Source organism: Triturus cristatus, chromosome 6, assembly GCF_964204655.1.
Source record: "Triturus cristatus chromosome 6, aTriCri1.1, whole genome shotgun sequence".
NCBI classification, from domain to species: domain Eukaryota; kingdom Metazoa; phylum Chordata; class Amphibia; order Caudata; family Salamandridae; genus Triturus; species Triturus cristatus.
Window position 1 is genome coordinate 432,792,017 of NC_140589.1, and position 13,980 is coordinate 432,805,996.

General features: G+C 42.6%; 1 protein-coding gene across 1 annotated transcript in view; it reads left to right on the forward strand.

Annotated features, from left to right (window-relative positions):
• The window catches only part of LOC146817266 (elongin-A-like), a 522,392-nt gene that overhangs the window by 292,467 nt on the left and 215,945 nt on the right, over positions 1-13,980 (forward strand). The window contains exon 4 of the mRNA XM_085610852.1: positions 9,119-9,785. Within this exon, the coding sequence (XP_085466978.1) occupies positions 9,119-9,785 (667 nt within the window). The remainder of the gene's footprint in view (positions 1-9,118; positions 9,786-13,980) is intronic.

Genomic DNA, 13,980 nt, shown 5'->3' on the forward strand with positions numbered 1-13,980 from the left:
TTGGGGTGGAGTGTATGGATACACTGCTTCTAACTGGTTGGTCTCATGAGCAACCCAGAAAGCCATTTGGTCACACGTCCAGGGCAATTTTCCCATGAAAGTGTTAATAGCCTGTGTACTGATGATTTGTACTTGTGTGCAAACAGCTGGTCCCGGTGCCAGATCAGGTCTGGAGCTCAAAGTACGTTGTATGAACTGGTTTAAAACCTCCATCACCTCACCGGTTGCTAGTTTGGCGAGGAATGGGCATGTAGCAAGAAAAGACTGACCACGTAGCCCCTTCATTGCTGAAAGGACCCAAACTAACATTTCTGTGCATACGTTGCAATAGATCAGCAAACTAGTTCTAGTGTTCCTGGTAAGTCAAAGGGATTTCCAAATCTTAGTAAGCCCTATAATATGCCAGCGGATCTTCTGCTATGTGGGCATGAAAATGCCCTGAGGCAGCATCAATAGGCTTGAACTCCACTCATTTGTAAAATGTCTCAAAGGCATATGCTGCGTTTGCAGCCATTACAAAAGAAGCTGCCCCCCTTCATTAGGGATACCTCTAAATTTGAGATGCTGAGTGACTGCTTCCCCGTAATTGTCCCCTTTCACAATAGAAACCACCATGATGAATGGATTAAATTGATATTGGAATCAAAGAATTAGAAAACCCAGAGAATTGGGAACAGCCTTTTAAAAGTCAATCTTTACAATCCTACGGAAATAGGGGTTTCCTCAAGGCATAACAGTAAGATATGGTGCCCATGATGGGCACCAACTGTTGCACAAACTATGACTCTGATGTAGTTTTACAAAGTTTGCTGTCCCACCCACTCATTGTGAAATACAGGTTATTGTAGCCCAGAAGAATCTCACCTAATACATTGTTGGAGTAGTTATTGCTTTTGGGTTACTAACAATCCCTGTAACAGAATCAGGGGCACCGTGGTAACAGAAACAAACCTATTTTGTTATTCACAATATCATATACACATTGTACTAATTTTTTTTTAACTAAAAGCATTTAGTACACCAGGATGGTCGTGTTTCTCAGTACATCAAAAGAACCTGCATAGGATCTCCTAAAAAGACAAAGACGGCACATTGTAAATAATGAAAATAAAATTAACATTTCTAACAGTTAAAATGTCATCTAAAACCTAGCACCCTAAATCTACTTCTATGACCTACACTAGGAGAGCATGGATAGTAGAGAAACTTGCATTCTAGAGTTTCTAAGGGAGAAGTGACGCACAGCACACCTTGTTGACAGTAAGAACTGTCGTTACCAGTGGAGGCGTGAAGGCAGTGTTACCTGCGAAGGTCAAATGCACTGCGGTAGGAACCTTACTCCAGGACTCTGCTTTATCAGCTCAGGTGAGATGTGGCATCTTTGAAGTGCCAGCGCAGTAGGTGAGGCAGTCTCAGGCTCAAGAGATAATCTGGGCGAAGGACCTCTCCTGACAAGTTGTCAAGTGGCAGCCCTTATATGCTAAGTTTTTTTCAGAGATTGGAATTTCTGACATAGGTTTAGGAATGTCTGACATAGATTGTGTGCATTAAGGTGCACAACCCAGATGTTTCCGTATGAACATATAAGGTGAATGTACGCCAATTCAGACTACGCTTTTGGCTAAATGTCTGTATATGTTCTTGACATGATAAGTTGACAGTTTTCCCAGACTGATGTTGCATCAGGTGTTTTATCTATGTCATTAGGCAAATGACTTTACACTTTCTCGGTTCTTAGAAAGATGGTCAGACATCATCTAGGACAGTGGCAGACATGGCCTTGATTCTGCAAACAAGTGAGAATATGGCGACTCCATTACCCAAGATGGTGTCTGGGCCTACTCAAATTGCGGCGAACTTTATAGGCTTGACGTCACTGTTCCTTTATAATTTGATTTCTCATGGGCTTATTTCTCATGGACCTGATTTACCAACCATCCTAGCCTTTGTCTCCTTGGTCATTCTGGTCTTTCTTGTCTTATTGTACTTCTTATCAGAAACTTTGCATTATAGCAATTCTGACCCTTCTTGGTCCCGTCAGCCTTAGCCCATAGCTCTTGGCCTTTCTGGTCCTCTTGGCCCTGGTCACCTTGTTCTGGTTCTTCTCACCCTAAACCTGGTAGCCCTGGTACTGCAGGTCCTGGTCCATCTGACCTCTCGTGCCCTAGCCCTCTTAGTCTTTATCCTTCTGGCTTGTGTTTTGGTGCTCTGGGTTGCTTGCTCTCCTCTTAGTCCTTCTGGTACTGCAGCAATTTATCATGGCCCTGTTGATCTAGTTTCTCCTTGCTTGGGTGCTCCTGACCCTGGTCATTTTGTTTCTGGTCCTCCTGGCCACGAAAGTCCAATCACCTTGCTCCGCCCCAATCGGTAATCTGAGTACTGGTACCCTAGGTCTTTATCTTCTTGGCCCTGTTTCTTTTCTCCTGGTCCTGATCCTTTTGGTTCACCCAGTCCTCCTTGTTCTAATCTTCTTGGTGCCCATGTACTGTCCCCTTGGTCTTTCTAGTCCCTGCCTGCCCTGCTTATCAAGGTTTCTTGGTAATACTGGCTATTGCCCTCCAGGATCTGGTCTTAATCATCCTCTTCAATCCTGTCCCTATCCCCCTGGTCCTAGTCCTCCTTCTCCTTGTCCTCATGGTTCTGCAATAACTTGCCCTGGCCCACTACAGATCATCCTAGCCTTTCCTAGTTCTGATGTTTCTTGACATCCAGTGTGTGTTAGCCATAGAACTTCCAGCTGTGTACTTCCTAGTCTATCTGGCCATCCTTTCCATGTACTTTTGCATTTAGTCCTTTGTATCCTGTCTCCTGTTTCACTTGCTCCTGGACTTTTTCATCCCTTTCACTCCAATTCTCGTCCAACAGTCCTTCACTGGTATTATCCTGGTTTGCATGTTATTAATTCTTTTGCTTCTAGTTCTCCTGGTCAGTGTAGTCCTGGTCTTAGTTCTGGTACTACTTTATCTGATCCTCATGTATCGGATCTTCTGGTGCAGGTTCCATTCACTTTGGTTTCCCTAGACCTCCTAGTACCTCGGTCCTCCTGCTCCATCCTAGTCCTCCTGGGTTTCCTGTTCCACCTTGTTCTTGTCCATCTGGTCCTGGCCCTCTCTATCCTAGTCTTCCTAGTACTGGCCTCCTGGGTCATGTCTTCCTCATCCCTCTGGCACTGGTCCTCCTAATTCCCATGTTGTGTGTCACCCCGGTTCATCTAGTTCTTGTCAACCCCCTTTTAGGATCCTCCTGAGTCTGACCCTTGTAGATCTTCTGATCCTGGTCCCACTGGGCCTAGGCTTCCTGGGCCTTCATATCCCCCTGGTCATTTTAATCTGGGGTCTCTAGGTCCTGCTAGCCTTGCTCTTTTCTGGTCGTGGTCTTCCTGGCCCTGGTCCGTTCTATTCCGGCCCATTGGTCCTCCTTGATCTTCTCTTTTGTATTTGCCTCTTGTCTCTGGTGAGTCTTTCTATTGGCATCCTGGTACTGGGTCTCTTTGGTCTATTTACCTGGGTCTACTACTCTTGGCCAGGGTGATCCTTTTCCCTCTAGCCCTGGTTGGTGCACTCAGGTCCTCCTGGCCCTCTACATTGTTGTGGTCCAGGGACTTGTGTTTGTTCTATCCCTAGTCCTGCTGTTCCTTCGGGCCTTGTTCATTGGTTCCAGATCCCCCTGTCCCACCTCTTTCTGGCCCTCCTTATCCCTCTAGCCCTAATCCTGTTTCTCCTTGTCGGTTACCTCATCGTCTTTGATCTTGGTACCCTCTGCAATTAGTAACCCGGGTCCTGGTAGATTGGGTCTCCCTGGGTCTGGTTCTTCTTTTCCTGGTGGACCACATCCTGGCCCTTAGTCTCCTACACATCTTCCTTTTACAACTGGTCTTACTCCATCCTTTCCCAGCCCTCCTCCACATAACTTTAGTCGGGTACAGCCTCCAACATGTCACCGAATGACAGCACTGTCAAGGACAGAAATGAGGGTCTGTGTAGATAGGAGCTTGCCCAATAAAAATCCTAATTAGCATGTTAACAATCGAAATTACCATTCCCAAGATACATTGTGTAGGTGACTAAAATGTCTTTATAGTTGAGGGGGCCACTAATGACATTGGACCAATAAGCATCTTTCTGTGAAAGCCCCTCTGCTGGGTGAATAGCATGAAAGTGTGCTTATTCTCAGGTAGCAATGTGAACTCCTCCTGTGAATTTCACAGATGCATTACTTACCTGTCTTGTGCTTTTACTTCCCTATTCCACACAAGCTCTATTCCTGGAAATTTCTCTCTAACAAGTGTACCAAAGCACTGTGCTCCCAAGCACCAATTGTTTATTGTACGTCACCCTCCCGTTGGGGCTCAGATACCACCCATCTGTCTGCATTCCCTGTTTGATGCTTCTTGTCAATTGCTGTTGTGCTGCTAGGTTTGAAATACTAAGCAAGCACAACCCCCTTAAAAAGAAACCTAAAGCTAGCACAAAGCCTTAATTAAGAAGCCCAAAAAGAGTCCAGCCCTCACAACATCAAAAGGAGGATTATTAACATGAAGAAACAATATATTGTCATGATTGAATAAAACATTTATGTAGCATGCTTTAAAACCATACTCGTTATTCTTTGCAGACAGAAAAATACTCCTAGCCTGCAGCATAAAATGTGTGCCAAATCCTGAAGCTCCTGAAATAGATGTTCGGATTCCTACATGTTTTATTTGAATATTAAAATGACATAAATGTTTTTTATTCAAAATTGATTTTAGTTTTTTTTTACCTGTAAACAGCTTAATTCATGCATTTACCTTTGTTCAAACTATTGTACATTTGTATATGCACTTATTTTCGAATGCCTCACACATGTTGCATCCCCATTACAATATGGCAACCACCCTCACATTGCCTGTTGTCCCCTTTTTTCATGGCAGGCTAAATAAAGACCACCTTAACACTATTTATCCATTCACTGGTCAAATTGTACATCATCTCTACTATCTAGCCTGTAGCTGGCTAAAAGCAGATATTATGTACTATTTTGCTGGCTGCTGGCTAAATAGTAGAGATTATGTACTAGTCAGTCGGTAGCTGGGTAAATTGCCCCTTCCTGTTTTTAAATATATATTTATGTGCACTATTAACAGTTCATTATGAGTACTCATAAGGTTGCATGAGATGTTCTTTAATGATATATCACATTGTACTTAGCAAGCCTTTTTGTATTTTAGTAATGTACAGAACTTTTGACACACTTGTCCCCACCAACCCTCCTTATGCACGACATTACGCAACACTGCTCTTCTCACAACCCATTGTAGTCCTAATTTTTAGGAACAGTGATATTATTGCCCTCTTTGTATTGTTTTGTGGAAATATTAGAGATAATGTCATGGTTCGCCCATGATTCAGAACATTGACTATACAACCAATGAATCATCACATTAGAATATATTAACATATTTCTCTTAAGAATTGTCTGTCAGGGGAGTATACGGAGGTCATTCATAATCTTTGCTATAAGATTTCAGTGCTTTCAACTTCGTATCCCAGCTATGGGCAATAAAAATGTTCCGTAGTCTAGTACGTTCCTCCCTATGCAATTGACATCTTGCATGTAGACGTTCAACAACTATTGAATGTTATCTAGCCATGGGGGTAGGGGCTAGGCTGGCATTTAAGGAGTGCAGCTACAATCCAACCCCAGTATGATGGCAGTGAGGTACAGAAATACATGTGAGGGATGTTGGCGTCTGTTGACTTAAATCGAGGGTAAATATGGGGAGCCCCAGGATACATTTTGTTCATTCTTTTAGACATAAAATGATCTCGGTTTCATATATTAAAATGAATATGTTGAAATCACATGTGCTATTTTATGCAGGTAGGTGAGGATCTTCATTCTGAGTCATGTAAAGTTCTGGCCAAATCAGATTCCCATTTTGTAAGGGGTTTACAGCATGAAACCTCTAGATGTATGAAATCACTTGAGGAGCCATTTGATAAAGAGTCTGCTATCGCCTATTGTATGCAGTGTCTAAAGGATTTCATGTGTAGGAGGTGTAGGCATTCGTACATGTAAGGGAGTGCCTGTTTTTTGGAGTACTCCCAAACTAGTGTAAGAGCCCACCTGAAAACACACCAACCGTATGAATTCCATTGGCAAACCAAGTGCGAAGCTGGGGGAGTGTCAGCGTTGTGTAGGGAGTCCCAATAATATGGTCATGGGTACATAGGGAAGGATATATTTGGTAAGTACAAAAGTGCTTTTCAGTTACGCCAGAGCAGTATGCAGCAGAACAGGCATATTGGCTGTGGGTAGTTTCTAGGATGTAATAGACTTTGCAGAGTACTGTCTGTTTCATTCATCCCTCGTACACCTGTCTCAATCAGGAAATTTCCTGCAAGCCATCTACTCACCCATTGTTACTGTGCTGCCAAGTTGTATTTTTCCAGGTTTGAGAGAACAAGGGCTCCCGCGTTACATGGTAGTGATAACGTTGAGAGAGTCACTTGATGTCACCTTCCAGCCAAATTAAGACAGTGATCAGTTGATCCAAGTCTTTTCAAAACAAACGAGTCAGGATACGGGGAAGGTTTACAAAATGATATAAACCAACTTGGGAGCATAGCTGCAGAAATTGCATAGCCACCATTTTGCCAGGTGGCTATCATAATTAACCATGTAAGTGTGATACTATGTACCTCAGAGCTAAATGAATATTAATTGTCAATGATGAATTATGTTAACCCTGAGACTCGTTCACACGTTAACATTTTACAGCTAAGCAACTGTAGGTCAATCGTAGGAATCCAATACGCTTTCCAGAGTGCAGGGTTACAGAGAAGTAGCAAGAGGAACAAACGGGAATGTAGAAATTTTAACCAAAACTGAAGTGGTGAAACTCATCAGACAGTTTGTTTGAGAGATGGGACATTGACCCATCACAAATTCCTTGAGATTAGGGACAGAGGTTAGAAAGGCTTCTTGTCCTCTTCTGAATATAGAGATGTAAGAAGGGGCAGACAATAGGAGCATTGGTTCTGAAAGAGAGTTACCCACTCAACCCAGATTAAGTAATAGACGTACTGATTGTTTTTCTTCCTTTCTACAGAGAAACGGGTTTTGTGGTACTACTAACTGGCAGCGTGACTAGGGGGTGAATTGAAAATAAATATGGTTCAACCTTTAACCTCACCACTGCATACAGGGTCAAGCCCTGTTCCCACTCTGGCTTTTATTGGATAAAGCGCCTCAGGTGACGGATTTTTGTCGCAGTATTTTGAATCCAGAGCTATTTTGCCATGACAAGTCAAATCGCACAAATTATTTTAAGTTCAGTCGATGAGTCTGAAATAGGTTAGAAAGCTTTATTTGTCATAAAGAGATTAGTAAAATTATTTAGTCTCTTCAGATTAATCAATAAATCCAGTATATTTACAGAAATCTCATCAAAAAGAATGGTTAAAACAAATAATCACCTGGTGTATTTAGCACGTTACATAAAGGACAGAACTCCCTATTCTAAAGATAAGGATCAGAATTTAAAGTTAGTGGAACTCATGAAGAGTTTGAGTTCAAAGGAAAAGCGTGAGATCTGAGAGAGCATAAGGCTCAAAATCCAGCTAAGGAGCACTATTTCCCATGAGGACTAGGTCAAGAAACCCAGCCGGGTCTCATCAATACGAGCAAACCGTTGCAGTAGCAATCTATAATAATCAAGTGTCAATATAAAGTATGGCAAAGGATGAGCAGGTCTGGGACGTTATAGGATCAGGGCTCAGAGTGAGAAGAAACTAACTGGAAACACGCATTAGTAAAAAAAGACAAAACAATATGTTGCAATTTGTGCAGCAGACTTCTTCCTCGTATCCAATCCAGTGGTGGCATTCGTCTGAGAGCAGGTTCATCTCTATCTTTACCATGAAATAACATGCAGCTTGCAAAGTGTTATCACAAAGTTTGCTATAGATATCTCACATTTTAGTCTTCTTTATTCATAATTCCCAGTTCCCATAGGCATAGAACACAGTTAACTTTCTAATTTTCAATGTTTCATTGCCTACATAATGAACTATGCTAAAGAGAAACCTGCATTTGCAAAATACTGTTTAGTAATACATTTCATTAACATGAACGAGAAATACTGTTTTAAACTGTCTAATATTCTTTTGAAGAATTATGTAGTCAGAAAATAGGAAATGTAGTCACTAAAAATATGTTGCTTAATGAAATAATACATTTTGTTAGACCGGTATAGTCTGCAGTTATGACTAACATTTCTAGGCATGTCACATTAAGGTCAAGTTTCTAAATTGCATTATGCATTTTTCAGCAATATTGAGTTAACTTCTAGTCAAAAGAAAATTTGTATTTTAGCATTTCTTGAGGCCTATACTACTAACTATGACTTTCTAGTGTGGCTTGCACATTTAAAAAGTGTAATTTCTTTAAATTGCACATGAATCATTGCACATATAACTGTTGACTTCTGAAAATGTCTCCTTATCTTTTTCACAACTTTTTTAAATTTAATAAAGCAAATTAAAAGAAATGTGCAAACTATACTTTCTCATACAGGAACAGCCAAAGGCTGTTTCTGAAAAGAGGGGAGGTGACAGTATAACCGTGTTGGATGGGGAGGGTCCGGGTGGAGCTGCAACGCAAGGTCAAAGAGACTGAGCCCTGAGAGGTTATCCCATCATTGCCTGGCAAAAGCATTAGAACACACACTGAACATTTGTAACATGCATAGTGTCACCACACAATCATGGGAAAATGAGGAAACTCAGTTCTAGGAGACTGAAGTAATTTATACCAAAGCACCGGTATGCTCCTCTCTGAGTACTATGGGTAAGAAGCTTTGGTTCCATTGCAATATACTCTGTCCCCAACTGTCAGCCACTCCTAGCCTGGTGAGGAGGGTGGTGCACCCTTCACATAGGAGTTGGGTATAGTTTGAATAGAGCAGAATCAATTATTTTGCTGGGGAGAATTTAGAAACCCAGAGCTTCAGGAGTTTGATTCCCAATAGGGCAAAAAAACAAGGGAATCTAAAACAAGACCTTCATTGGACGGGATAATACTGATTGCTGTACAAGCAAACACTGTTCCTCACATATGTTTCTTTTCTTTTTAGCGATCCAAAACAAAAACACTCCTTTGATAGAAATGAAAAATTGAGATCCTCCATTGCAAAGGAAAATAAGCCGGATGAATGGAAGACTAGAGCCTCCGAAAGCGCTGTAAAGGGACATAAGTCTACAACTAAGGATGAATGCAAACTGACAACGAAAGATACTGCTTACAGCAAGACCCTTGAAGGCAAAAAATCAGACTCCAGTTTCAATAAAAACCATCCAAAAACTGCTCCTGTTGTGGACAAAAGAAGTGATTTAAAGAGCAGTAAAGGAAAAAACTCATGTTCAGAAAAGCGGTCTTCTGGTTCCACAACTTCAAAGAAAGATTCTTCAAGCCAAAAGGTTGTAATGAAACAATCCACAAAAGAGGACGTGAAGCTGAAAAAAAGTGACATTCCTATACAGAGTACAAAACAAAATGATAGCCCAAAAAACAATGTAAAGATGGTGGAGGAGGACTTTGAACCACCAACTATGTCTTTCGAGTCCTACTTAAATTATGATCAGATCTCTAATAAGAGAAAAAAGAAAAACAACCCTGTAAATGAAAACAATAAAAGAGCAAAGACTGATGAGCATCCTAGCACTTTAACAGCAAAAAATAAAATGAATGAAGAAAAAATTACATCTAAACCGAATGCTATGCCAGAGACGCTGGCAAACAAGGTACAGTATTGCGAGTTTCATTATCTGTGACACTCAAATGTTTTCATAGACTGAGACTTTAACATGCACACATATATAGCAATGTGCCTTTGCCGCCACAATCTTTCCAGTATGTGTTGGAGTGTCCAGATCCCTCTTATGTAGTTTGGGTGTAAGACACCAGTAAAGCATTAAGTCTTTGCCTTCAGTGTTATAATAAAGCCTGCTGACTGAAGTCATCCATGAAAAATGTCTCAGCACTCCTTATCTGTGAGTTATTGAATCACCAGAAGGGAATTTTAGATCAGCTTCATATGCAATAGTGTAAGTGTGGCAGACCCCACAATTTTGACACCCCAAAATTTGTCAGCTGAACGCCTGAGGTTTGGTAAATCAGACCGTGTTAAACCTCATTTTCATGAGGCAATGTGTCCCTCAGCTAAGGCATCTCCCAGCATATCAAAAATTCCAAAATTACATTCAATTGAATTTTTGTAATACATCCTTTAAACTTTTGCGCTCAGTTATTGAGTGGGACCTTTTACTCAAAGTGCGGTGCAAAGTTATTCCAGTCCAGGGAAGACCTGGCTTGGCAGTTCAGGCTGAACTTTTCCCATGAGGAACAGGGTCAAGACTGATTTGCATATAGCTGGGTCTGAACTGGAGTGATGCATTGAGCTAAAGAACGATGATTGATTAGACCCAGATCTAGTTGTGACTGGGTGTGAGTGTCTGAAAACTTTCAGTGCTCCGTCCATCTTCCTGTGTTTACAATGCAGAATTCTTTCCAAGAAAGCTCTCAGCAAATAGAGCATTACAGAGAAGTGCAAAATCAAAAATATTTTTTAAGTCCCAAGTGAGCAGCAAAATAGAGAGAAATAGACAGCATCTCTAGTAGCATTCAGGAAAGCTATGGCTGACTTCCAAATATCAAGTGTGTATGCATTTTTGTATCTGAAATGTGCAAAACTGCAGCCTTGTTGTGATATGATCAAATGTGTTACCTTCTCAGCAAATCAGAACACAGTCTCATTAAGTATCATATTGCCTTAACACCTAAGCAATATCCCACTGCATGAATATTGATTCTGCCCACTCTGCTAATCCCATCCAGGGATGGTGGAACAAATTAGATACATGAACAAAAACAAGTTATTATGAATGAATATGGTAAAGTGAGCTAGCAGAAGGACCTTGAAGTTAAGTAACCGTTTTGTGACTGGGCTGGAAAAGTGTAATCAAGAACAGCATGAACAATAACTATGGAAATAAACAGACATGATTGTACTTGTCTGTGTGCTGCAGAAATAATAAACAGCGAGATTTGCAGGAGGGGTAGACAAAGTTAACATCCTTTTTTTAAAAAAAAGATGGCTGCTGGGCCCACATTGAGACCTAATTAACAATGGACATGAAAACGCTAATACACATCATAGGAAATTAGTTTTAAAAATAACAGTATTATTTCAGCGAATACATGTGTATGTGAGTGTAAAATGATGTTCTGCACGTTAATGCACAAAAATGTAAATGTGCAATCTTTTACAATAGCAGTCAATAAAAGTTGGTCTCAAAACTTTTGTCACGTCGCTTGGTAAGGATCAAATTCCCAAAGAGCATAGGTGTTCTAGAGACTGCGGTGCAAATGCTATTTAGCAGAAAACAATACCTAATGTTGTAGTATCTGACCCGTTTGGGCTCTCCAAGTTGAAATTCCTTCTTTCACTTCTCAGTTTTGATTGCTTTGTCATCTAAAATGTCTCCGAATCTCTGCTAACTTTTTCCATTCTACAGCTGAGTCCTCCTTCAAAGCTGGAGTGAAATCTGGGTGTCTTACTTTTGGGGCATGCTGGAATGGGAAGTTGGTCAGTGCTTCTCCATGACGGGCGACCCCATACCTTCAGTTTCGTCCTAGTCACGGAGGAAGAGTAGATTCCCAAACTATGGCGTTTTTGTTGCATCTCCATCATACTTTTCAGATTGGTGTGCCTACAATATTATGGACTATGAAGCACCACTGTTTTTCGGGTTTCGTTATATGCCACGTTGCCATAATTTTTAGCTGGTATGAGTGACCGTGTCACCTTAGGCGTGGTAATCCTAGCCTTTTTTCTGTCAACGTGAGGTACAAGTTGCTGTTCCCCATCTATTCTGGGCTGCTTTTCTGGCCCATAAGAAATTATTAGTCCTCTGGAGGAGCTACAGTAAACCAACCTTCAAAAATGGGCTGCTTTCTGGCCCATAAGAAATTATTAGTCCTCTGGAGGAGCTACAGTAAACCAACCTTCAAAAATGTTTGTATACAGCCCCCTGTGCCTATCGTGAAGCATCCTAAGTAATGCACTATGACTTTTATCAACCTGCAAAACTACATTAGATGTACTTTTTTGTTAAAATGCTAGGCCTAGATAAATGTCATGTACTGGTCTCTTGGCAGATGTGTTTTTCCCATCTCAGTGATGCTCCTTTTATTGACCTTCGGAGAAAAAAAACTGATCCATTACACTGGGATTCAGCTTGTTTGCTCGAGTTTTCTACCAGTGATGTGGAATCATATAAAATACGATTGCCCAAAAAACTAGGTGCTTCAGTATTCAGCTTATCCTGATACACACAAAATCAATCAGGGAGATTATGAGCGCACTACTCACCCGTGAGGGTCTCCAGGTACTAGGGGGGTGGGGGGGGAAGGGAAGCTGCTCTGGTCAGTCGAAGAGCCTGAAGATGTGCAGGGTGGGGGCGTGCCTGATGCTGATGGGCAACTCGTTCCAATTCTTGGCCACGATGTAGGAGAAGGTTCTTTCACCCGTTCTTGCTCTGTGGATGCGAGGGGTTTCGGCGAGGGCAAGGTCGGTGGATCAGAGGTTCCTCTTGGGTATGCGGGAGGAGATTGTTGTTCAGATATTGGGTTCTGGTGGTGTTGGGGTACTTGTAGGTGTGGGTGAGTATCTTGAAGGTTAACCTTTTTCCAACGGGGAGTCAGTGGAGGTTGTGCAGGTGCTGGGAGATGTTTGTGTCGAGGGATGCCGAGGACGGGTCTGGCTGCAGTGTTCTGTATAGTCTGGAGTTTGCGGAGTAGAGACTTGTTGATTCCGGTGTAGAGGGCATTTCCGTAGTCCAGTCTGCTGGTTATGAGTGCGTGGGTGATGGTCTTCCTTGATTTTGGGGGGGATCCATTTGAAGGTTTTCAGAAGATGGGGAGTGTGTTGAAGCAGGTGGAGGCAACAGCGTTGACCTGTCTGGTCATGGAGAAGGAGTCGTCTAGTATGATGTCGAGGTTCTGGGTGTGGTCCGTGGGGGTGGGAGGGGCTGCCGAGGGCATTGGGTCATTAGGAGTTGTCCCATGCAGAGGGGGAGGGTCCGAGGACCTCTGTCTTCTCCCAGTTGAGCTTCAGGTAGATGCTGCTTATCCAGGATGTGACGTCTTTCATTCCTTCTTTTATGTTGAGTCTGGTGATGATGGGGTCCTTGGTGAGGGAGAGGATAAGCTGGGTGTCGTTGGTGTAGGATACTATGCTGAGTCCGTGCTGTCTGACGATGGTGGCGAGGGGTGCTATGTAGATGTTGAAAAGCGTGGGGCTGAACGATGATCTTTGGGGTACTCCGCAGTGGGTTCGAAGGGCGAAAGGGATTCTTTGAGTTCTGCTGGCGAGGAAGGAGCGGAGCCAGTCGAGGGCAGTTCCCTGAATGCCTGCTTCGTGGAGTCTTGCAGTGAATGTGCGGTGGGAAACGGTGTCGAAGGCTGCAGAGAGGTCGAGTAGGATCAGGGCTGCGGTGTGTCCTTGGTCGAGTAGGGTGCGCATGTAGTCTGTGGCGGCAAGTAGAGTGGTCTCCGTGCTGTGGTTGCTGTGTAATCTGGATTGGGAGGGGTCGAGGATGGAGTGTTCTTAGATGAATTCCGTTAGCTGAACATTGACAGTCTTCTCGGTAACTATGACTGCAATAAGGAGGAGGGAGATGGGCCGGTAGTTCTTGAGGTCGTTGGGTTCTGCTGATGGCTTGTTGAGTAGCGGTCTGACTTCTGCATGTTTCCAGTTGTTGTGAAAGATCCCAGTTTCGAAGGTGGCGTTGATGGTGCATCGTAGTTCCGGAGCGATGGTGGCGGCAGCACTGTGGAAGATGTGCAGTGGGCAGGGGTCTGTGGGTGCTCCTGAGTGGATGCCTTTCAGAGTCGATGCGGTGTCTTCAGTTGTGACTGGGGTCCAGGAGGAGATGG